At 39.8% G+C, this 26,127-nt stretch overlaps 1 protein-coding gene across 3 annotated transcripts in view; it reads right to left on the bottom strand.

The window, feature by feature from the left end:
* Window positions 1–26,127, bottom strand: part of GRID2 (glutamate ionotropic receptor delta type subunit 2) — a gene marked incomplete at its 3' end in the record, with an annotated part of 1,358,095 nt that overhangs the window by 32,526 nt on the left and 1,299,442 nt on the right. For 2 of the 3 annotated variants that reach the window (XM_081252683.1, XM_081252685.1), the window contains 2 exons: window positions 3,384–3,624; window positions 69–491 (listed from right to left, as the gene is read on the bottom strand). In XM_081252683.1, coding sequence (XP_081108809.1) covers window positions 69–491; window positions 3,384–3,624 — 664 coding nt within the window. Of the gene's footprint in view, window positions 1–68; window positions 492–3,383; window positions 3,625–26,127 lie in introns of those variants that run through there. The other variant, XM_081252684.1, reaches the window with a different exon arrangement.

Genomic DNA, 26,127 nt, shown 5'->3' with positions numbered 1-26,127 from the left:
CAATATTACAGTTGCTCCTTGCAAAGGGAGTCCTACAAAAGAAACAGTGAAGAGATTTTGTTGGGTGCTCATATGGAGGTGCCTCGGTCTGGATCATTACCCAGATTGAGCCCCAGGGTAGGAGTTGGTTGATAAGGAATAGATGACATTGTTTTTATAGGACTCCTGAAAAAGCCCCCATTAGGTGCCCTGTGCCTAAAAGGGCCAGTTCGGTGCTCAGGCACGTTGCCAAAAGCGAAACCAGAGGCAGCTTTAGCTGACAGTGTACGGCTAAGAGTCTGGATCTGCTCTGGGATAAAGGTTGTTGTGGTAATATGAGTGTTCCTGAAATCACTGATTTGCTCCAATGCTTGTCGTGTTGGCAAAGTGTCAATGTCCAGAGGGGTCAAGTCAATTGACGAGGTGGAAAACTGTTTATGGGGGCTGTCGTCATCTGTGCACAAGCTATTTACACGTCTATGGAGGTGCTCCAGGTCAATTTCCTTGTCATCCTGGAGATGAAGAAAAAGAAGATAAGGTTCTCATCAGTACTAGCTTCATGGTTAAAAAAAAAAAAAAGTAGTTCAGCAAACATGATAGGTAATGAACTGAACTTTGGGGTTTATTCATTTAACAAATATTTATTGAGCACCTAATATGAGCCAAGCACTGTGCTAGGTTCTGGGGGGTACCGATAGGATTCTGAGATAAGGTTATCTATACTTTTCTTGCAATAAAAGTTCTAAAAGGAGCATATGCCACATGCAACTACAAAATATGGGAGCAGTAGATGGGAGATTGCCTTATACAAGAGCAGAGACAGACCCAGGCAAAATTATACACATAGTAAGTATGGTTTTGGCCACGCATCCCCTCCCCACCTCTTCTTTAGGCATGCTTCCTTGTTTTTCAGGGTGTCTCATTCCAAGTTGTGTTTTTGTTCCTTTCACTACTTGCTCCTAAACTTAACTTTCCATTCTTGGAGATTAAGTGATACAATATGTTGATATGCTAGTTCACACTAAAGTGTTAGTGACTGTTAAAGTGTTATTTCTCTTTAGGCTAGAAATATGTGAGATTGTTTACAGAAAGCAACATTCAACACAAGAGAATCAGTTTCTGATTGAGGGACTTCATACACTCAAGCTTTCTAGTACCTGAATGAGGCAATATTGTGAGGTCAGCACGGGAGCCTTTAGAGACCCCTTCAAGCCATGACGTGTGAGTGACAGCTTCAGTTTAGGGCCACGTTAATGCTAAATGGCCTCTAAATCAAAGACGCTTTGAGCTACACTAATAGAGTCTTAGTAAGAAGGTGCTTAATGAAGAAAAAGAGTGTAAAACCTTAGATTTCTGGAGTTGAAACTAATTCGTAAATCCCTTAGGATTTTCACTAGAAGTGAGCATTAAAGCCCACTATTTGAAAAATAAAAGTGGCAGGAAAGAAAATTGTCCTTTGCATCAGCCTTATTTATCATCAAGTTCAATAAATTAAATTTATGAGGATTTAAAAATATCTTAATCATAAGAGGAGGAAATATTTGTTCATACGATCTGGATTAGCTGCTATGAATTAGAATGGAGGATGTATTTTTTTTTTTTTTTTTTTTTTGCGGTACGCGGGCCTCTCACTGTTGTGGCCTCTCCCCTTGTGGAGCACAGGCTCCGGACGCACAGGCTCAGCGGCCATGGCTCACGGGCCCAGCCGCTCCGCGGCATGCGGGACCCTCCCGGACCGGGGCACGAACCCGCGTCCCCTGCATCGGCAGGCGGACTCTCAACCACTGCGCCACCAGGGAAGCCCGAGGATGTATTTTTTTTCATTGTGCAATTATAGTGCACCTCAGTGAAAAATATTTTGATGTGCATCACTTTTTTTCCTTATCCTTTCTCATTTCAAAATCCAATAAAAATATCCATTAATGCAATATTATCACTGAGATGTTAGAGGGTTGAAAGATAAAATGTTACGGTTCCCACAGCAACTATAATATAGTCATCCATCAACAGATATAATAATGCAAAAATTTAATATCATATATAGTAATTCAAAATGTAAGGAGCTTGGGGAGTCCTTAATTTCCAGATTTTTGAGAATATGAAGCCTCGGCTATAATGTTGCATTAATGTGGTCTTTTGCATTGAATCAATGTCAGTAGAGATACCAGAAGTTTATTCCATAAAAAAAACCCACTACAATAAAACCTGATTAATTTTTAGTTTATACTCCACTAATTTAGACTGTATGATCACTCAGACAGGTAGGAAGCTAAGATTTATCTTCGCTAAGCCAAGCTTTTCCTTATAAATGGTGCTGATCAATTTTGCATATAACGTGGTAGGAAAGAATCCTCAGACAACTTTACAAAACATTTTGTTTGAAAGAATACATTAGCATGCAATAATTCATATGCAAATGAGAAGTCATTTTTATTTGTGCTGTAAAGCAGATCCTCTCAGGATCTGCTTAGGCGTCAGTTGGCCAAGGTCTAGTTATAGAAAGTTCAAAACTGTTCTTTGAAACTATCTAGAAAGTCAAATCATTCAGCAAATTCAGGTTGTTTTCGTTTCAATCTGTGAAGCTTTAGTGAATATGATTTCATTATCTAAAATTTTTTTCACCTTTTTGGTCCACTGGAAATAAGATAAATAAATCACGTAGTTTATTTTTAACTTCAGATAGTCTCTGATAAACACACATTTTTTTTTTCTGGATGAAAATAAGGCACAGGGCACTTTAAAAGATATATGTAACTCTGAAATTATTCTTTCAAAGCTCTGGAAAAATTTTAATATGGCCCTGGAGTTAAGCTGACTCATGAGAAAAGGAGGACTATGGAATTCTAGATGATTCCACCGTGTGGATTTGTTAAGCCTAGAGTCATTAAAGAGCTATAAAAACATGATCACTTCTATAGGTCTACATACAGACAGAGGGAAGCAGTCCCTGGGGATGAAGAGAAAACTCTGATTATTTTACTGTAACACTGCATTTCTTAGGCCGAATCTCAGAGACACAAGTAATCTACCTATAAGTTAAACAACTATTTGAACTAACATGATAAGCATCCTTGTGAACTGGTCAAGGGAATCACAGCCCTTAAAAAAATCATGGACCTAAGGTCTATCCTGAGATTTGGGAGAATTTCAAGGCCCATTATGGCTCATGAAATTGTCAGTCTTTCAAACACGATCGTCTCCTCTTCATGGATCTGGGATGTCTTAAAATGAAAATTGGTATTGGTCTTACCAATTTTTACATTTCACAAGTGTATTTTCACTCTTCAAGGAAAGGAGAAACAAAGACCACCCCCAACCCATTATCCCCTTCCCTGTGATTATCCTCCCTGGAAGCACAGCCTACTTGAGGGCTCAACATGGCGCTGAAGCTTTCATTCAAGTACCTCTTTTGATGGGACCCTGGAGCCTTTCCTCTTGTTCCACCACGTCTCCAGCATGGCTATAAAGCAGGAGAGGACGATCCCCGCAGCCAGGATACAAAAAACCCCTGCAAAGCTCTTTATGTCCAGGGCACCTCCTTTCTGCTTTGTGTCCACTGAGGAGTACAGGTCACACTGGCCATTCTTGGGCCACCATTTGTGCTTCAGGATGTCCATGTCACCATTCTGCTGAAGCTCCAGGATCCTTGGGGTAAAGCACACAATCATGTGTTATTACAGACATAGTTATTGCCTCAGTCCACAACATATCCATTAATAACCCTGTCTCTAAAGGATGGTGGATGTCAAGGGGAAATGAATATATAGATTAGCCTGCAGGTGGAATGCGAGGACACACAAAACATTATTGCAGTGATTCTTTAGACAGACTTGTGCCACGATGCCGTCCTGCCTCCTTTCTTACATCCCTCCCTCCCTGCTTCCCTTTTGTCTTCCCCCACCTCTTCTATTTTTTTTCATTCTATAATCCTAAACATTACCCTCAAAGCCGGTTTCTTGCAACGTGTTTTTACAATTACATTTCAGAGGCACTGTTTTTATGTGGTTTCAAGCTGCTGCAGTTCTGTGTTCCTTCCCTACATGCAGAATGACTCTCTGGATCTTAATGCTTTTATGAAGAACGTTTTGCTGCTTAGAGCGAGATGCTGGCATAATGTCGCCCAGCATATGCTACACACAAAGAAATTCAGTTAAGAAGACTTCTATTATTTAACACAGTGTGGAAGAAAGCCTTGGGACAAGTTTGAAGTTGATAAAATACATCATTTTGGGTCTTTCACACAACTGATCTAGTTTCCTTTTAATGCCAAAGGGGAAATAATCTTACCTTGGAGAACAAGAAGAAAAGTTGACCAGAGGCTTTCAGAAGTGGTCACATTCAAATAAGAAATACCTTCTTTTATTCCCTCCCAGAGTCTGGGGATAACTGCGAAGACTGCAGCTTTTAAAACGTAGGATTTTCAGAGAGGTTTTATTCTCAGTTCCAAACACTCTTTGGGCTCTACCTAAGACCTGCCTGGTTCTGGCCCTCCTCCAGCTGTGCCCCTTCTCACAGAGCAAGAATGGTCAGGGCCAAGGTCATGAGCCTGTCCAGAGTGCGCACCATCCCCACGGTTCCCTAGGATTTCCTGGCCAGACAGCTCAGAGTGCCTGCCCGTCCAGGACTCATAAAAGCCTATTCCTGTGTATGATTTCTGAGAGCAGATCTCACAGCCATGGGTGCACACAGGTCTCTAGGGTGGGGTTTGGGGGGTGTGGACAACTCGACCTGCAAGCTCAGGTGCACACACCTCTGTGTGCAAGACCCTCGCTGTGTGGACAGAGCCGGAGGTGGAAGGCTGACCCCCAGTGCCACTGGGTCAGTGCAGACCTCCTAGCTGGTCACCAGTTAGAGACTCATACCTGGCTCCCTTGGGGTCATGAAGGTATACTTGTCAAGATAAGAGGATAGAACATATTTTACCTAACAATGTTTAGCTTGATTTGTAAGTTTTACACAGTTACACTTAACATATGTAGACCCATATTTGCACTCTTGCCCCAGCTCTTGGATTATTTAGGGAGAGACTGCTTAAAACTTTACAGAGGAGAACTAAGCCTATCTGGAAGGAGTAAATAACTCACTTTCAGTGATGTATTTACCTTTTTTACCTGTTTCATGTCATCCACGTGTCTATGAGTTCAATGATAATCAACATTTAACCAGAGTTAAACGATAGTAATACTAGTCCTAGGGGCTATGATGGGGAGTTAGTCTTTATTTTTTTAACTTTTATTTGATATTGGAGCATAGTTGATTTACAATGTTGTGTTAGTTTCAGGTGCACAGCAAAGTGATTCAGTTATACGTATGCATAGATCTATTCTTTTTCAAATATTTTTCCTATTTAGGTTATTACGGAGTATTGAGCAGAGTTCCCTGTGCTATACAGTAGGTCCTTGTTTGTTAACTGTTTTAAATATAGCAGTGTGTACAGGTCAATCCCAAACTCCCAATCTATCCCCCCTGCCCCTTTCCCCTGGTAACCATAAGTTCGTTCTAAAAGTCTGTGAGTTGTTTCTGTTTTGTAAATAAGTTCCTTTGTATCTTTTTTTTTTTTTTTAGATTCCGCATATGAGACAGATCATGATATTTGTCTTTCTCTTTCTGACACTTCCCTGTCATCTACCTTTGGGTATTCCCTCAGCCTCTCCCCTAGCGCCCCCTGCTGACATTCCAGGACCAGCAGTGCACTGGAGCCTCCATCACAACTTGGACGTCTTTCCCATGAAATTGATTGGTCTAAAGTTCTGTTCCTTCAGTGTGTTGTTCAAAAAGGGCAGTAAATTTGATTAACTGACTTTACTAAAATGATTATGAATATTAACAGATTACATTTCACCCTTATCCCAGCCCTATCCAGATAAAGTCATTTGCATTTCCAGAAGTGTGTTCCAAGGGACACTAGTACAGAGGCCTTCTGCAAAAAAAGGGTCCTGTGGGCATCAACTTTGAGAAACACCCTCTTGGAAATTTACCCAAAAAAGGCAGCCTATTAAAGGCTTTGAGAAGACCTGTGGAAAAGAAAATTTGTATGATTGTTTGATTCAGCATTTCCCAAATTAGTCTTTCATTCCCCTTTCCTTGTTTTTCTCCCCAAATAACATATATTAATAACACGTGGAACTAAAATTTTGAGGAATACACTTGAGAAATAGTGCCTTGAGCCAAAAGGAGCAACTCCTCGTGGGCATGTGTGGCACCATCACACACATACATAATCACAGCATCAAAGTCGCTTGCTTGGCTTATCCATGAATACCATTCAGATAACATTAGGAAACCAACCCTGTAGGTATTTGCCTACCTAAAGATCTAGCTAGTCAGGGCACCACTGAATATCTAGAAACAAAAAATATAGTCAACCCTAAAAGAAAGAATTCTTCTTAAATTTGAATTTATAGGTACAGGTAAAAATAAAAGGAGACTACGCAGCATCTTCTAAATGAGAATATATCTGGGCACAAAATGAGCTCCCAGATTTCCCTGTCCTCCTATTCTTGCCACACTGTACTGGTCACTGTCTGTGGAAGTGGAAGAGTTTTTCTTCATTGCACTCATCACTTATTACTATCTGTGGTTACTTGATTAATGTCTGTTTCTCTTTCTAGAATATGTACTCATTATCTTCCATGCTTCCTAACACAGAGCAGCCACATATTTATTGATTGAATATGCTCAATACAGTTTTTGGTAAATGAACTCTATCCTCAGATTCTACTTTTTTCTTATCATTATGCTATTTTCTTATTTATTACATTCCCTCCTATTCATCTATTCATTCAATAAACATCTAAAGAGTGATTTCATGTAAGGCATTTCCTTGGGTACACAATTTATGTTAAACCACAACTGTATGTTCAGCCAGAATGGCTGAAATCATTTCAATACCCTCAGTTCATGCTAATTTATTCTTTCATTAGTTCACATGTTCATTCAGGAAATGATTATTGCTTACTCTCTCTTCTCGGTCGTATCTGGTACCACTTACGATGTGTCCTTATTATTTCTACACCTGGAAAATAATTTGGTTTTAAAAATAGTCATTGAAGTACACATACTCTGTGTCACCCATTTTGATTCTCATAGGAGTAAAGGGCCTTAAATGGCCAAAGGCCGTAAATGGTAAAGGGCCAAAGAGTGTGTTTAATTGTAAATTTTTAGGTTCAGCAAGTTGGTGGTAGGAGTTTTTGAGGGGAAAAAGAAAAGAGATTTCTCTATGTGCTTTCAAGTATCATCACGTCACAAAGATGTCTTTATATGGTCGATCTCATGAAGCACAGGTGATTGAGGCACTGCAGGAGACCTCATCTTTGGGGATATATCAGTACAAAGAAATTGGGCCATAGGATTCCTCAGTCAAACTCTGACTAGCCCACAAAAAATTCCGGGAACACAGGCTGGCATGGAATACAAGGGTTGGAAGGAAATGAAAGTGTTCTCTAAGCCCAGAGTTCTGCTATAAAGTTTCGCCACACAATCGAATGCTCCCTGGAAATTCCATCAGAAGGGTCTTACTACATCCTCCTTTTTATTATATAAAAAAGCTATTTAAGGTTCAGATAAAGAGTTTAGCAAAATCTAATTCACTGCCTTAAAGAATAATGGGATGAATCCTTATAATTAATGAGATTCTTTTTTCAAAGGTTCAAAAGCTCTGGCATGTTTAAATGAGACTTAATTGCACTTAAAGGAAAGATTTGCCTTTTAATTATAAGCAGCACTGGTGTGTGTGTGTGTGTGTGTGTAACAATGCAAAAAGCTAGCTGCAAAATTCTTAACGTGTACAAAGAAAAATTCTAGTCCCATGGAATGATTGTTTTTGTTATATGTGAAACGTCCACAAGATGGCAGTCTTTGCTCATAGAGAGCAACGTGTTACGGTTAACCTGTGGGTTTGAAACGTTAAAGTATAAACTTCTTGGTGCTGTAAACACTTTAACTATTAGAAACAAAGTTGGATGTTAGACTGTGATGCACAACTGGAAGTGTAAAACCTCTTTTTGGAGTGTAGTCAGAAAAATTCCTACCATTTTACCCCAGAGTAATTATACGCTTACTGTGGAGAGTTATGGCGAGAATTAATGAGGCCATAAACAAAAGCATCTTGTTCATTGCTTAGCACTTAGTAGGCTACCAAAACTCAAAAGCTAGAATTATTATTGTCAGCATGTGTGACAACCATTCTGTCTCTGCACCTGTTCTGGTACATTTTTTTTTGCGGTACGCGGGCCTCTCACTGTTGTGGCCTCTCCCATCGCGGAGACGCGCAGGCTCAGCGGCCATGGTTCACGGGCCCAGCCGCTCCGCGGCATGTGGGATCTTCCCGGACCTGGGCACGAACATGCATCCCCTGCATTGGCAGGCGGACTCTCAACCACTGCGCCACCAGGGAATCCCCTGGTACACACTTCTTAATGGAGAATTCTATTCCCAGATGAGTCAGTGAATGATTCATGATTCACTGACAAAACACTGCATTTCCTTCTTTTGTCCAGAAGTATTAAAACATTTGTAATCTCACTGAACAGCAAAATCTTAGAAGTCCATAAAAACCTAGCTTCAATTTGAAAATGGCTAATAGATCAATCCTGCCTGCATTAAATTCTTTATTGACAGAAATGAGCAACTTTCAGGGGAAAGGAGCATGGAGGCAAAGGATCCTTCCTTCATATTCAAATAAAAATATTCAACAGGTTTGAGGCGTTTATCTTGAAAAGCTTTTTACTTACTTTGAAGATAAAGCCTCATTTATGTGCTAGAATTACATTAATTATTGATCACTTACCATCCTTAATCACTACTCTAGAATCTGATTTTCAAATTAATTTATTTATGAAAAAACAGGTTGCTGAAAGATGGATGCAAATTTCTAATCCCACATAGGTAACTTTGATTTTGCCTTTGAATTAGCAGTCTATAGGGTCCTTTTTAATTTTGTTAATTTTCTTACACTTAAATTCCTGCTGAGCTTTAGAAAAAGATACTGGTTAGAGGCCAGCTGACTTTTTAGTTGCTTCTGCTGAGAAAGAATTTAGGGGTAATCAGAAATTAAAAAAAAAATAAGGGCAGGGATTCCTTATTTTAGACCATGTATGTAGGGATTCCTGTGATTCTTTTGCAATTGGAATTCCCCCTCATGTTCACAGAAGCACAAACTACTAGAATAAAAAGACTGAAGGCATCATTTATTCTCTCTACTTCCCTCCACTCAATCTACGGATGAGGAAACTGAATCAGAGAGAACAATAATTCCTCCAAATCATCACATTCGACACAAAAAATAATTTATGCACCACGCTAGGGTAATCAGAGGCTCTCTGCAGCCAGAGGTGAAATGCCAGGGCTCCAGCCACTGCAGGCCCTGCCTTGGCTGTTCTGAGGGCTGAAGGGATCAATATTTTAGCAATATTCTAGTACATCATCTAGGACACAGCTGTTGGGAAGCACTGCTGTAGAGATTAAATGACTCTCTTAGTGACTGATACAGAATAAATAGTTGAGTTGGGGCTGGAACTCAGGTCTGTCCCCCGATACTTTTCCCTCTGTTACTCTACACAGCCTCTAATATGTAACTCTTTGGAGAAGACTTATCTCTTTTTGTTTCAGAGATCTGTTAGACTCCGAGTAAAATTGTCATCAATATGTTTTCCCCCAACCACATGATATAATTGTAGTGTGATTGCAAATTTATTCCTACTACAATTTGGGTGTACAAAGAAAATGTAGCTTTTCTCTAGAACGTAATTGATTTTCCTCAGGAGGAATGGGCCTGCTGAGCAGTGGGAACCAAACTAAAATTAGCTCTACGATTTAAAATTTAATCTGCTCTAATAATTTAACATGTCTCTAGCTTTAGCTCAATTTACTTGAACCAATTACTCCACATTTTTGATTCCTCCCTGTTTCCCTTGCTCTTTTCCATGATGGCATCAGGATTTACGGAGGACGACATTATGTCTCCTACGTGGGTGTTTGGTGCGGGGAGCTCTGGCCTCTTGCTGGTCCTTGGATCTTCTCTGGCAGGTCTCCTTTGAGGTTGCTTGGGCCTGGGCCCAGCCCTTAGACACTATCTGCTACTAAAGTCGGCAGAGGCATTAAGTCTGCTAAACTCGGCTAATGTCTTTCTCAGCTTCTATAGGGCCTGTGGCCTCCTCCCGGCTGACCTGACCTCTGAGGTGTTGTACACCTTTCTCAGCTTCTACCATTTTCTTCATCCAGCCCCTGACTATTCTGTAGCCCTTTAGACACTACTACAGTGTCACCTTGTCACTCACTGAGGGTCCCAAGGGTGGTCCATGTGGTCTACCTCAGGATTCCTACCACTTGGGAGAAAGGGAGGCCTGGGAATGAAGATTGAACCTTTCTTTGCTTTTTCCCGATGTGCGGCCCTAGCTTCTCAACTATCTGAGGCCTTCTTTGTTGGTGCAAATGCTGGTGGGCCCAGGGAGCTCCCTTCAGAAACGCTAATGGGAAGAGAAGCATCAGGCCTTCTACCCTTGTGGCTTTTAATCTCCCTAACGTCTGTCTCTTCTCTTGCCCATCTCCCATCCCTTGCCCTCCACTGGAAACCTCTGGCCAGAAGAGGGGTAGCTTTCCTTTTCTTTCTTGGATATTCTTCTTACCCACCAGGTCTTCAAACTTCTTGGCCTGTCAGAGTAAAAGGGAATTTTAGCTACAAAATGATAAAAACTCTATGATCTGAGACCTCCAGGCATTTCTCCAGTTTGGAAGCACTGAGGCAACTCAGAGGTAGGGATTGGTGAGGATGAAAATACATTATTTTAACATCTCAGAAACATGTATGTGTTACATACTTATGAGTTTTATGTAACCAAATTAAACAGATATTTAGGAGTCTCTTTACTTAGTAATGTTAATGTTGCTTGTCACCCAGAAAGAAATTTGGGAATAACTGAAAAAAAAGTATTTTTTGACACAGCGAGTGGATCTATTTTGACCTGGAATACCCACATTATTAAATTCATTTGCTGGGTGCTCACAAGATTTTCCTCTCCATGGTTACTGAGGAAGAATTAATAATAGCACGCAGAGGATTTTCAGAAAAATGTCAGCTTAAAAGGTTTTTCATTCACTCATCACTGCTTTCATTTTGGTCTTGGAAAATTTAGGTAAACTTAGACTGAAGCAAAAACACTTCTCAAAGATTCAGATTTAACGTTTGATTAAGTGCTGGCCCTCTGATTGGCATGCCTGTTACCACTACTTCAACATCAGAGTTGTAAAAAAAAATTCTATCAACTTCTTGTGAACCAGACATTAGTTGTTTTTTGTTTCCTTGAGTAAAATCTCTAAATGATCAGTTAGGAGTATTAGACACAACAAATATTCATTGATGAGATCTAATACCTCCATAATACCAAATAGCCCAAAGGAGGCTATTAGAAGCTATTTCTTTTGTTTAATTTGAACTTTTAACTAGTTCTTCCAGTTACTTGAGCCAAATGCCATTTACTTAAATCCAATCCACTGAGATTGCTTAAAATCATATAGGTGAATATGGCATTTCATATCAGTTCACAAGTATCCCCTTTTAGAGCAGGAGTCAGAAAACCTTTTCTGTTGGGGGCCAGACAGTCAATGCTTTAGACTTTGAGGGCCACATTGTCTCTGTTGCAGTTACTCAACCCTGCCTTTGTAGTTACAGAAACAGGCCCAAGCCAAGTTTGGTCTGATGGCTCTAGTTGCTGACTACATTAAAAATCCAATAGCAAATAACTCCATGAGGTCAACAAGCTTCCACTTCACTGATGACAAAGACAATCAGAGGGGCTTAAGTGACTTGGCGAAAGTCACATCATTAGAAAGCATCAGAGTCGGGCTTCCCTGGTGGCTCAGTGGTTGAGAGTCCGCCTGCCGATGCAGGGGACACGGGTTCGTGCCTCGGTCCGCGAAGATCCCACATGCCGCGGATTGGCTGGGCCTATGAGCCATGGCTGCTGAGCCTGCGCGTCCGGAGCCTGTGCTCCGCAACAGGAGAGGCCACAACAGTGAGAGGCCCGCATACCGCAAAAAAAGAAAAAAAAAAAAGCATCAGAGTCTGTTTTAAAACTAGAGTAATGCCTATGTGTGCCTTTAAATGAGTACAGAGTTATCATGTTGATTTTGTATTTGACCATTTTGAGGAAGGACTGGACATACACACTGTATATCAACAATGAGAGTATAATAATTCAAGTGAATTTTGGATATCCTTGGTTTTCTGATTATCCTAAAACATGCATCTGGACATTTATTCTGAAATTGGGACCACCCATGTTCCAAGAGTGACTGCCTTAATTATTCAAGATCAGGTAGTATTTGTTTTCTGAGGTCTGTATTTGCTGGGTCATTTTCCAGGAATGGAAGCTGTATTTTGACATCAAAAGGATACGAACAGATACTATACCACTAAAAGAAATACCAGAGAAGTGACTATGATTCACTAAGAATGGGTAAGACAATTGAATGAGGCAGGAAAGGTGTTGTCTCTTTTAGTCAAAAGATATAAAAGTGGTTTTTAATTATGTATGTCTAGAAGTATTGTACACTAATTAGAAGTTTTTCAGGGTTGGTAAAGAGTTACTATAGATGATTAATGAGAATCACAGCATGACTGGAAGGGGTCTGGGCGGTGAGTTCATATTTAACTCCTGCCTAGTGAGGTGAAATGACCTGCCCACCTCCCCACTACAGGGCCAAATCAACAGGGCTTGATTTAATTACAAGCTCAGTTACTGTTGAAGACTGCCACATACAGGGGCTTGCATAAAAAAGAAGCTTCCTGTCTTGCTTCAAATCTGATATCTCACTTTCTAATTTGAAGAATATAATTTGATAAAATCTTCAATTGGTCAGATCTTGTTTTCTTATTAAGAAAACAGTGATCCATGGCCTTATGCAGTAACTAAGGCATTCATTTTTCTGTGTATGGGAAATCAAGTGTAAACTTTATCCAGAAGACCTATTTTCCAAAGGAATAACAATAATAAATGCATGCATAATGTTGCAAAGTTTATAAAGCATTTATCAAAAACACTGCATATCATTTGATTTACTTCTTAAAATAACCTTGTGAAGAAGGAATTATAGTGATTGATTGGATGATTGATTGATCACTCCCCCCGCCCTACTCCTTATATGTTTGTCTGAGACTTTAAGAAGACTGATGTTATTAAGTTCTCATTTTAAAACTGAGGAGATTGAGCTGGAGACGTGAAGAAAATTTCCCAAGGTTGCAAGGCTGGTAAGAGATCCAGCCAGCTCTCAAACCCAGGTCTTCTGGCTCCTGTACTTTTTTTGAATATGCTGTCAAGATGTCTGGCATCCCTGAAGAAAACCAGTATAATTGGAAGCAGCCTCTTTATTTCCTGGTACTTTATTCGCTGAGGAATTGACTACTCAAGTTCCTTGGATAACATGTATTCCATTGTATCCATTTACAAACATTACACTTCGTAGAACACATCCTGATGTCCCTAGAGAGCCACATGAATATCACATGAGCTCATTAATCTGTCTGCGATTACAGTAAACGTCAGATGAATTCATTATCATGAAGCGCTTTGGGGACTTTGCCAATGTTATCAGAACGAGGCAGTGTGTTCAAAATAAGTCAGTCTTTACTCAATGTAAGTCAACATGGTGTGAAGTTTCAATTTATATTATGCAGACTCCCATAGTCATTAGCCCGATGAAAATTTTCCTTAAACTATAGCCTGTAAAGGGTACGATACTTATTGAACAACATGTAACTATTTTGAAAACTGTGCATTATTTAAACTTTAACACAAAAGAAGTTTTACGTTCAAATATTGATGAGATTTTTGTTGGTGCTAAGGGTCATCATACTTTATAGATAAGGTACTTGGTTGAAGACGAACCTTAAAGTTGACATGTATGGTGCCCATTCAAATCGCTCTCTCTAGGTTAGTGTCATCTCCTCCCATCCCAAGTCTTGCACTGCCGAAGGGGGCAAAATCAGCCTTGTTCACAGAGAAGCAATTGCTTCAAAAATCAGATTAGCAACATGACGGATCTCAAGACTTTGGTGACTAGTAAACTTTAATTATTGTATATTTTATGTGTTTATGCTGGCAGTAAAAGTCAAGCACTCATTATAGAAATGGCAGACATGATCTTTCATAAAATGAGTGCTGGGGCAGCAAATGAATAGATAATCAGGATAATGAAAGCAAGCCAGAAAGATGCTAGAGAGCTGAAAAGACCCGACAATGGCCCCCACTGAGATAGAGGGCATAATTGCAACTGGAAAGAGAACACTTTCGGTGATCTTTGAAAATGTCAGCATCATCCTTAAGCTCAGTGTGATATTTAGCTTATAGAGTAAAGGGGAAAAATTCTTTCATTCTGCAGTGAGAAACTGGCAGTGATCATCTCTGCTTACAGTCATTCTTCAGGCAATAAAAAAATCTTCTTATGCAGACCTTTCAAATGCCTGTTTATGAAAAAGGGTCATAAAGTCAAACTTATTTTGCTTAGTGTATTGTACACTTTTTATGAATATTTTCATATCTTTGAGCCTTACAACTAAACCTTAAAATAAGTGGGGTCTTGATGTGTGTGCTGTGTGTAAGTGGATAAGGATTGTGATTGGTACAGCCTAGTGGAGAGAAGATTATGGAAAAGAAAACTTTTTTTTTTTTTTTTTTTTTGCGGTACGTGGGCCTCTCACTGCTGTGGCCTCTCCCGTTGCGGAGCACAGGCTCCGGACGTGCAGGCTCAGCAGCCATGGCTCACAGGCCCAGCCGCTCTGCAGCATGTGGGATCTTTCCAGACCGGGGCACGAACCCGTGTCCCCTGCATCGGCAGGCGGACTCCCAACCACTGCGCCACCAGGGAAGCCCGAAAAGAAAACTTTTGAATGAACAAACATTCTCATGAATATGTTCATAAACACTGAACTTTTGATCACTTGAATAACAACTTAAATATATGAAAGGAATTCATTATTCTAAGACCTGTTTTAGTAGTAGGTACTTCAATAGCTGGTGAATTCTTTTATGATGCAAATAACATCTTCTAACTTAGAGGTTGTACATTGATATATACTTTAAAAAACCTCAAGGTATATTTGTATTAAAGTTGGTGGGTAAATTCCATGTAGTTAATTAAAATTCTCAGCAATGAGTTAGATCATTGATAATAGTACAACTTAAAAAAATAATTTTACTATGTTTTACCCATATTTAGATGGAAAGTCTAAAGGATTAAAAAATATTCAGACTATTTAGGTGTATTTTGTTATATTTAGCATTATTCCAGCTCTGCTGAAAAAGTGTTTTAATTTTTTTAGTAGAGAGCATTAAGATAGTCATGTAACATAAAGTTTTCTCAAAGTGACTAGAACCACAGAAAAACAATGAGGCTCTTCATTTAAGACATTTTAGACAGTGAGTTCTACTTTCTAACTTCTTTCCATCATGAACTTGAATATGCTATATTTCTATAAACGGGAAAAAAAACCCTGAACTTTTTCTTGGATGATTATTTGCAATTACACTACTGTGTGATTCCACCACAGTGTGATTATGTATTCCCAAAGGGCAGTGAAAGGCACTGTGAAAAACGGTCACCAAACTTTGGTTTTGGAACCATGTGCAGTATAGTGACAACCTTTGGAGTAAGTGTTGTCTAGGAGGCCTCATAATGCAACCTACCCTGTAGGCACCTTGATCTGGGACTTCCAGCTTTCAGAACCACGAGAAATAAGCTTCTGTTGATTAAGTAACCCAGTCTGTGGTATTATGTTACAGCAGCCCCGGCTGACTAATACGCATGGATTGTGAAACAAAGCACAGTAGCAAGTGTCATGATTTCAGAGTATGGCTGTCACTTAGGAACAACTTTCCTATTCATTTGCCTTTCCAATTCTGGAATTTCTCTCCTTTTTCTCTCTGAATGATGATTGGGATAGAACTGGTCTCAGACTCAGAACCTGCAGAATTTATGCTTCTTCTTCTCCCTATCAATATTTAAGGTGTTTTTAAAAACTTGGATACATACAAATATCTTTCTTCTTTAAAATATCACTTTCTAATTTGCAAAGCATTTCTTTTGTCATTATCTTGTTTTCATTACATAGTCCACAAATGAAAACAAGTAAGCCCTCTACTTTATCATTTACTTTATTAAACAAAGTTTTCATTTATAAACTTCCATTAACTTCTGTGATGTGAAATTTCTGTGTTGGGGATGTTATAACCATATTAAAAAACCTTTGCAAATAAACATTAATTGTGTAAACAAGTGTGAGGGCGATATTTAAATTGCTCAAGAAATGAAATTGTTTTCAAGTAATTCACATATAATAATCTGATATGACAAAACTGAGAAACTACTGAAACTGATTACAAATCATTATTCAACACAAGATCTCTAAAACCTTTATTCTGAATGTCAATAGCTAGCTTTACTTTAGTTGGTAGGAGCCAATTTTCTTTCAAAGTGTAATATCATCAGATGTGTAGCATTTGTTTTTAGGCTAATACTAAATACTCACTCTTTGGGCATATGTTAATAAGTAGGAACATACATTTTAAATAGAATACTTGGATTCCTTAGGTAGTCTGAGGAATAAGTCTTATCTGAATGGAAGGACAGCTGTCTTTTTTTATGAGGCAGCAAACAGAGATACTCTGATATAAATGGTTATTTATAAAAAATTACATAATATGCTATGTAGCAGTGAGACTCATGTAATTCCGTGCAGGAAGGATAATTGATGTGTTATTGCTCTATTTCACAATTTAGCTTTCCCATGCCTGGGAGATATGCTGGGAATTAGTCTATTCCATCTTCTTAATGAGACTTATCTATTACCTCAGATAATGTATCTATTTTCTTCAACCAGCAGGACTAACTGCTTACTGGAGTGAAGTTTTCAGCAGTTATTAGAAAGAAAATTTGCCAATAGATGTAAAGGAAATAGTCTATCTCTCCATGAGTCTAGGTGTCGAGATAAAATGAAATGGCGTGGATATGCTGCTGTTGTGAAAGGGATGTTGACACCCACAGTTTCTGTGCAAGCTCATGAGAGCTGCTTGTTATTTTCCACAATAATAGCAAGAGCCTTATGTGCGGCAATGTTTACTTACTTAATGATATTATGGGAGGCTTCAATAACTCAGGGAAGAGGCTTGATAAAAAGTTAGTGTCATTCAGTCTCGATAACAATTGTCAGAGGGGCTGTGTGGCTGTCTCTTCATGCAGAAATAGGCTTTGTAACACCATATGTGTGTACGGATGAAATGGAGGCATTTGCAAAGCCTGCTATTTCTTCACTTTACCCCAAACCTGACATAATCAACCTTTCATATCTGTTCCAAATCCAATTAGAAAGGAAACAACCTAGCTAAGTGGGGATCTGAAATATTTCTAAGATCCTTGATGAATGATTGTGGAGTGCAATTTACCCATTTCTGGATAGCCAGTTATATTTTTCAGCAACTAAATTCATCAGAATGTTGGCAAATTGTGAAGAATCTTTACCAATACAAGATGCTATGCTGTGAATATTTGTTTCTAGCTGAGTAAAAAGGATAAAACCCTCTGACAGAGGGATCACTCAGGTAAAACTCAAGCTATACAGATCACTGCAAGGAATGGCATTCCACACACAATAAATGGGCACACTACCATAGCAACAAGGGTAATGTGAGGAACAGATCCACTCTGTAGTTATTGATACCCTTGTTGGCTTACTTTCTAGGAGAGGCTACACTGTACGAGACTATAGTGAACGTGCTTTGAAGTGATTTTTCTGGAGTTGTAATAGAAACAGAGCATTTGTGCACATAACCAGTTCTCACAGTAAGCATGACCTGCAACACAAATCAGAGGAAATTAAAACATAAGGACTGCTTCTGTTACAATCCTTGTTACATTACAAGGAGTCCTTGTTACATTAGACGTCAAGTTACCTCTCAGTGAGTCTCAATGATGGTCCACAGGGCTCTAGAGATCCTCCAGGACCTTCACGTATAAGAATTTGTCTAAGATGCATGAACAAGATAAGCTGGTATTGGGGCCAACATAGGTAGAGTATGTTAGAGAGATAAGCGAGGATGTTACTACTTAATGTCACTGATCATTACCTAAGACCACTGGGCAGAGTTCCTAGGTTTCTGAATTTTCTTTTTAACATTTGGATTCCATTTTCTTTCAGCTCTGGGCAAAGGCTGCCTATAAACATGCAGATGGGATGTGGAACAAAAAATGTCCGAGGAGATCATATCTAATAATTGATGGCAGGGGTGACTGAGTTCCAGCATCCCTCTGAGGTCAATGGTAACTATTCAGTCTCTCCCATCATCTGCTCCTACCCCGTGCCAGTCTTATTACTTTCATTTAAGGATGTGATCTGTATAAAAAAACTGAGGATACCAATACTCTAGGTGTTTCAGTGGGTACAAAAGAAGTGGATGATATGAATTCTACCTACAAAACCATTTGCAAATATGGGTGGGTGAGAGTCATAGACATAATAAATGGTTGGTGATCCAAGAGAAATGAAAGAATGACAGTGAGGTACAGATAAGGGTTTAGGAAATATGAAGGAAGGAAAACAATTCAAGGACTGAGATTTTTTTGCAAGAGGAGAGTGTAGTAGTTAAGAGTATGAGTAATTAGAGTTAGACAAACTTGGGTGGAATCCTCGTTCCCTTACCTCCTGTGTAGGTACCAGCAGAGTGATATGACCTCTCTGAGCTTCAGTTTTTCTAATGAAATAATTCCAACCGTAAATTGTATTGTCTATGCAAAGTGCTCAGCATGATATCTGACATGTATTAAGTTCTCAATACCAGGTAGCTATCATCGTAATTATTATAAAGACTCATGTGGCGCATCAATGAGGATGTTGTAGAGTCCACGTGCTCTAGGTTTCCACCTTCTTTTTTCAGAACTGAGCACTGACATAGACAAGGGCTAAGTCCAAACCCACAGGGCTGCCTAGAGTCCAATGTTCATTATGATAGTTTAGCCAAGAAAATACATAGAATGTTAGAGTGTGAAGTATTGAGACTGTGGGTGAGGAAGCAGGCAGCTGTGAAAAGCCTAGGAAAATAGGGAGGTAGTGAGGGTGCCAGCGTGAAGCTTTTAGGAGGCCAAGCCAGGGGTCAGGGGCCTTGTGGAGACAGCAGGGACAGCCTCAATTTCAGTGTCATCTTTCACTTTGTTCTTAACCATGTTTCCACCAACCTCTTGCCAGCCTGGGTTTAGTTTGAGGGACAGAACATGCTTTGGGGTGAGGACACTTTCATTTCAATAGAACTAGCTCACTCTCTAGGTCTCTTGTCAAGTTGAGACCAAGGAGGCCACCGAAGGCCGTCACCATACAGCAAATTCACAGCTGCACAGGGAGCAACGTAGTAAATCACTGTCCTTCCCATGAAGGCTGCCATCAGTAATACCACAGGAGCATTTTCTCCCAAGAACCAATAACTGCCTGGAACTGTGGGAGACCCATTACAGCACTGAGAATTTGATGTGGAAAAATGAGAGAACTAAAATAGTTCACTCACGAAAAAGAAAAATACATGAAAAGCGACACCGACCTAAGTTTAATTATGAAGTCTTATTCTCACCCTTGGGGAGTTCATATATTCAGATGCCAGCCACAGAGCAACAGAGAGCACAATGGGTAGATTTGTTGTTATTTATGAGAATCTGATTCCTAGATATTTCATGAGATCAATTTTTGAATTTTATACTGGCCAGAAGAAACAAGGTTGTCAATTGATACTCAGAATTCACAATACTTGAATCTTGTTGTAATATTAAAGATGCACCTTTATTGACAATACCAGTGCATTTTCATTTATATAAACTTTTGGGGACTTGAGAAGAGTGACCTTAGCCCAGGTATAAACTGGACTTGGGAATTCAATAAGAAATATTGCAGCATAATGGACCCTCCGTTTATTCACCTCTAGTTATCCCTGTAACACACCCCTGTGGTAACTCTTCCAACCTTCTCCACAATTCCCAAACCCTGAACCACACTTAAACCTGTCTCATTCCCAGCAGAGGACCTTATTTCCTACTTTATTGGGAAGATTAAGCCACTGGGTAGAAACGCCCTTATGTCTTTTAAATGACATCACTCCTCCTTCACCCTGATTCTTAGAAAAAGTGTCCTTACTCTTGGTCAAGGTTACTTTTAACCAAAAGGCTTTATCTCCAGCTATTAATATATGAGACTATTCTAGGGATTCCCCACTTGGATGATCATCAAAATCACTTGCATTTCCTTGGCTACAAACCAGAGATTCTGACTTACTCATTCTGGGTTGGGATCTGGGAATCTATGTTTTTAAACAGCACTTTCCCCAGGAGATTCTGATAATCACGCTGGTGTGGGGAAATCACCGATTTATCTATCGCCTGAACTCTCTCTAGAAGTTTGCTTACAATTTTCTAATGACTTTCGTTAAAGTGACTTGCTTTACTTCTTCCAAAGGATTGCAAGATCCTCAGGTCAGGTGGCGGTGTGTTAGGGATCTTTATGTACTTGGCAGTACTTATCACAGTAGTTTGCCCATAGGATGCATCCATCATTATGCTGAAGGAAAGGTAAAATTTAGGAAGGGAAATTATAGAATATGTGCTCATCAGCTGGCTGTAGGCAGTAATAATAACTAATAGTTTCCACATTTGTTGAGCACCTATTTCTTCACTTGCATTGTTCACTTTACAGTGATTCACTTATGTTAAATCTCAAAACCATCCTCTGAGGTTGTTACTGATTTTATACATTTTGTATATTTAGAAACCCAGGAACAGGGAAGTGGAGTAATTTTATTTCTTTTTATTTTTTTATTTTTTGCGGTACGCGGGCTTCTCACTGTTGTGGCCTCTCCCGCTGCGGAGCACAGGCTCCGGACGCGCAGGCTCAGCGGCCATGGCTCACGGGCCCAACCGCTCCGCGGCATGTGGGATCCTCCCGGACCGGGGCAGGAACCTGTATCCCTTGCATCGGCAGGCGGACTCTCAACCACTGCGCTACCAGGGAAGCCCGGAAGTGGAGTAATTTGTGTGAGGTCATACAGCTTAAAGACTGTTGTTTTGGGGTTTGTTTTATTTTTGGCAGGGGAAGAAGAACATAAAGCCTACACAGAGAGAGCCTTGTAGAGGTTCATTAAAGAACCAAGGGAGTTCCCTGGCGGTCCAGTGGTTAGGACTCAGTGCTTTCACTGCCATGGCCCGGGTTCAATCCCTGGTCTGGGAACCGAGACACGGCAAGCTGCACGGTGCAGCCTAAAACAACAACAAAAGCAAACCATGATTTAGCTCTGTAGAAGGAGGTGTGGTCACTTTGGCAAAAGTGATCAAACAGAGTGTTATAAAGGAGGTGGCTATTTGAACTGAGGCTCCAAGCTTGAGACATAGAGAAAGGGCGCACATTTCAGGAGAAGGAGAGGCACCCAGGAAGCATGGTGGTGTTAGGACAGCAGCTTCAGTTTGCCTCTCTGGTCCCTTCATCAGCTGCAGGAGGCTCAGTGCCACTGCCTCTCCCACCTCCTCATGTACTTGATTCTAAGAGCGAGAAGAAGCAGAGAGACGTGATTGACAGGCCGGCTCCATGAAGCCTGGGAACTAACTGTGATTATTTTCCCATCAGTCACTGAACTTTCATCTTCCCCCTTGAAAATCATCCCAACCACACCTCTCCCTCCTTCTTAATCCATCTTATTTTGTAAATGATTTTTTCCTTTATGTCTCGCAACTTTGATGAGCTGTCTTCTAATTTGGTCAAACATCTAAAAGCTGTGCATCATAGAGGAGACTAGTACATTCTTTTTTTTTTTTGCGGTACGCGGGCCTCTCACTGTTGTGGCCTCTCCCGTTGCGGAGCACAGCCTCCGGACGCGCAGGCTCAGAGGCCATGGCTCACGGGCTCACCCGCTCCGCGGCATGTGGGATCTTCCCGGACCGGGGCACAAACCCGTGCCCCCTGCATCGGCAGGTGGACTCTCAACCACTGCGCCACCAGGGACTAGTACACTTTGAACGACACCAAAGAGCAAATTTAAAACTATCAAAATGAAGCTGAAATGGCTTTAAAAACCTCACCAATCTCTTTGTCTCTGTCTCTGATAAAAACACACACACACACACACACACATACACACACACATACAATTAAGGAAAAATAAAGGTTGGCATCCCTGCCCCCATCCACTTTATCTAACCCACCTAATAGAGTGAAGAAAGCCACCAGGACAAAGGCAGTACTTTGAGTTGGGGCCAAATGTGACTGGAGCTGAAGTATACCTGTACCTATCCAATGGTTGCCCTCGTTTACTTAACATTTATTACTTGGCAGGAATTCTTGACAACTACAATGAAATATGAAGATACAATGCATTTATCACAGTGATTTATGATTTCCTTTGTGCCTTTTCTTTAACGTGACAGAAAACAAAACAAAACAACAAAAAACCAAAAAAAGTAATTCGGGACTCCTCCTTGCCTTATGCACTCATTTCTGTCAGGTTCCACGTCATGTCAGACCTTGCAAGAAGTGGAACGGGTCATTTGGCATACATTGAAGTTACTTTGGGGGGTTAAGAATAATAGAAATGAAAAAACCATAGGGCATTTTGAGGGAAGTATGCTTTTTAGCTTATGTACATGCCTTTAAACAAAATCTTGGTTTAGATTCTTATGATCATTTAATGCCTTTGGGCATTTTTCTCCCTGGCAGAAGTGGCTCTGGAATCCTGTTCAGAGGCAAGTTCCAACTAATTACAACTGGCCTCCTCAATACTCCCCAAGGAGTCATCTGAAGGATGCAGAGAAATTCTTGTTCCAAAATTCTATTTTGCCTTTCAGTTTGTGGAGTCTTACGGACTACTTCTGGGTAAAAAGCATTCTATTGATGTTGCTTTTCACAGGAGTAATTTACACTTAAAAAAATCCCACAAAGAAATTAACTGTTGACCACACTTATAATTTATGGGGTTTTCAGGATTGATGCCCATGATACTCTATACGTACATCAGTTACCAAGTTCTTAGGTGACTATAGATACAGACCCTCACAGCATCTCTATACAATGTCTCAACCCAGACTTCAGAATAAACTCAATCACTTTTTTGGTGAAATTGTGATTAACTTTATAGATCATCTTTTCTTGATGGCAAATAAGTGTTTTTGGTTATAATACTTTTTGTACTTCTAAATTTTTCTAAACATTTATGAAACAGTTTTTAAGTTGTCAGACATCATATACCCAAGAAAACCTGCTAATCCAACACCCAATGTAACCAAATAGTCTTTTCTTTACAGTAGAAAACATTTCCTATGCAACATAAAAGACAGTACCTTCCTCATGGTGACACTGTGAAAATTAATAAAGTGTCTTAATTTTTTTGAATGTCTTTAGAATAAATGATTTTAAATATCAGATAGCCCTTAATCAATTTCACACTTGATAATATAAGAAATTAACTTTGGTTTTCAGTATGTGATTTCTCTGAATGACTTAAGACATTTTACATATAACACTCTACTTGAAAAACAGATAGTTACAGCAGTTTTGTGTATATAAGGTGATTCGATTTATAAAAAGAGAAAAACTAAGTCAAAAGGTGATTATCCACTTTTTCCAAAGTGCCTTATATGGCATAAAGTTAACTTCGCAAGTAATCACTGAGCAGCTACTACATGCTAGGCACTAAGCTGGTGCCGGGAACAATGACAGGGAACAAGACATGGCCCCTGCCCTCACCAAGCATACAGCCCTGGTGGAGAGGGGCGGGAATTGGCATTAATCAAATAATCACACCAATGTAATATTACAGCTGAGAGAAGAGCTACACATGGGAGTCATCTGTGGAGTCCATAATAACTTGCTCAGAAAATTCCACAGGTCAGAAGGAGATATATAATTTAGAACAGTCTTCCGACTCTTTAAAAAAAATTAATTGCTTTCACAGTTAAACTAAACTGAGCAGAGTGGAAGAAGAAAATTATTTATAGACAGGCATTGTTTTGACCTCCTATTAAATTACATATGCTTTAAAACAATTGCTTCCAACTTTACTTCAGTGGAATAAGAGGACGTTGGATAAATCTTTCAAGAAGTGTTTATGATCAGATCTAATGGATGTCATGTCACAGTTGCTTTTTTTTTTTTTAAGGATTATGTACCTTTTGCTCGATGTAGCTTGAGAAGGATAGACTCTTGTCTTACATAACAACACACACATACACACAAACAAGGTAAGAGTAAAAAAATATTCTCTTCCATCCCCTTGTAAAAAACCTGGGACTGTTTGCCAACACTTGCGTCTATCAAAGAGCATTACTTTCTTAGGGAATTTTCAAGTGAGAAACAGAGTTGACCAAATAGAATAATAACAATGGATATAACCATTAGACCAAAAGTCCATTTTAATCACTAGACTAAGCAAATGAAACAGCCTCACTGTGTAACAGAAAAGGTCTGAAAAGAATATCTTAGTTGAAAATGATCTGTTGTAACATACTGCATTGATTGGTTTAAATAACATTCACACCAAACATAAAACACAATTGTCATGACTACTGCAGGAAGCAAACTTTGCTACTTCAAAATGTCTCTTTAGTGTGCAGATTATTTCGAGGTGAAAACAATCAAGGACCAAAAGACTCAGGAAGAAACTTTGACCTTTCCTCTAACTGCCTAAAAAAATTTAGATTGAGGTCCTGTTCCTGGGATATACCTATTACCAGAGACATCTGCAAAGAATATGGGCTAGCTGGGCCTCGAGATCAGAGTCTGCTCTGCATCCCATTGTGTCTGCGAGGCTCAGCAAACACTTGTTTACCAAACATTTGCTTTTCCATTTTCATATGAATTGCCTTCCTCCCCTTTGAAGTCCCAAACCACTATCCTAACATCCTCTTTTGGTATTAAAGGTGAAGGTTTCAGCCATTTTGGCTATTTACTCAGTTTTCCTGGGTTTCTCCCATACGTACATGTTATTAAGTTTTTGTGTGATTTTCTTCTGTTAACCTGATGTGTCAATTTAACTCTTAGACCAGCCAGAAGAACCTGGAAGGGATGAGGAAAATGTCTTTCTCCCTGACACTACCAAAATGCTTTGAGTCGTTTTCATTCAATTTTTTATATTTCTTTACATCTTGGTAGTCCTGCTGAGACTAAGTCCAACAGTGAAAACATGCCTTGAAACAACTGTCCCTGAGAAGATTGCAACCCAAATGTAAAACCTGAAGTTCAAGAATCTGTGGAAAATAAAATGTATGTTGGTCTGTACATGTTGCAGTTGACTATCCTGCCTTGTGGCTACTATTCAACAAAGTCACCAGAGTAACCCAGCTAGGATACCATACATAAGGCACGGAATAAAGCACTCTTACCCTGCAGCTTTATGTGACTGTGACTGCAACAGCATTGGTTTTTAAGAGCAGCCATTGCATTGTATTCACTTGTGCAGCTATTTCCTAGTGCAAGCACTAGGCATTTTGTTACGCAATACATATTTGTTATGTATTGTTATGTATTTTATACTCCCACAAAATAATTTTTATGACCTTTGAACTTGAGGATATTGCTTATCCTTTATTCTTTCTCAGTTTAAATATTAGCTTTTAGAATATACCAAAGACCTATATATTTCCATGGAGAATTTTCTGGTGCTTTGGCACAAAATCCCCTGTTGCTCACTGTTACATTCTCGCAGTAGTTCTATTGGGGTTTCCTTTCAGAGTGGACAGAATCAATCAAGGCCCTGCAGTAAGCACGGGGGTCAGCTAACCCAACCGGGGGCTGTGCCAGAGAGTCCACTAATAATCATTGTTTAACTTTTTTTTCTTGCTTTGCTGAAAGAAGAGTTAGCTCTGTCAACAACAATGGAAATGAAAAAGGAAAAAAGAAAAACAAACATATATAGCTAAAGCAATTGCAATTTTCAGTTTCACTATAATTGTTTTCTTTTTTTTTTTTTTGCGGTATGCGGGCCTCTCCTGTTGCAGAGCACAGGCTCCAGACACGCAGGCTTAGTGGCTGTGGCTCACGGGCCCAGCCGCTCCACGGCATGTGGGATCTTCCCGGACCGGGGCACGAACCCGTGTCGCCTGCATCGGCAGGCGGACTCTCAACCACTGCGCCACCAGGGA

The sequence above is a fragment of the Mesoplodon bidens genome (genome assembly GCF_964165515.1).
Source record: "Mesoplodon bidens genome assembly, chromosome: 1".
Classification (NCBI taxonomy): Eukaryota; Metazoa; Chordata; class Mammalia; order Artiodactyla; family Ziphiidae; genus Mesoplodon; species Mesoplodon bidens.
The sequence above is the reverse complement of the archived record's forward strand: the minus strand, read 5'-3'. Positions and strand labels throughout refer to the sequence as shown.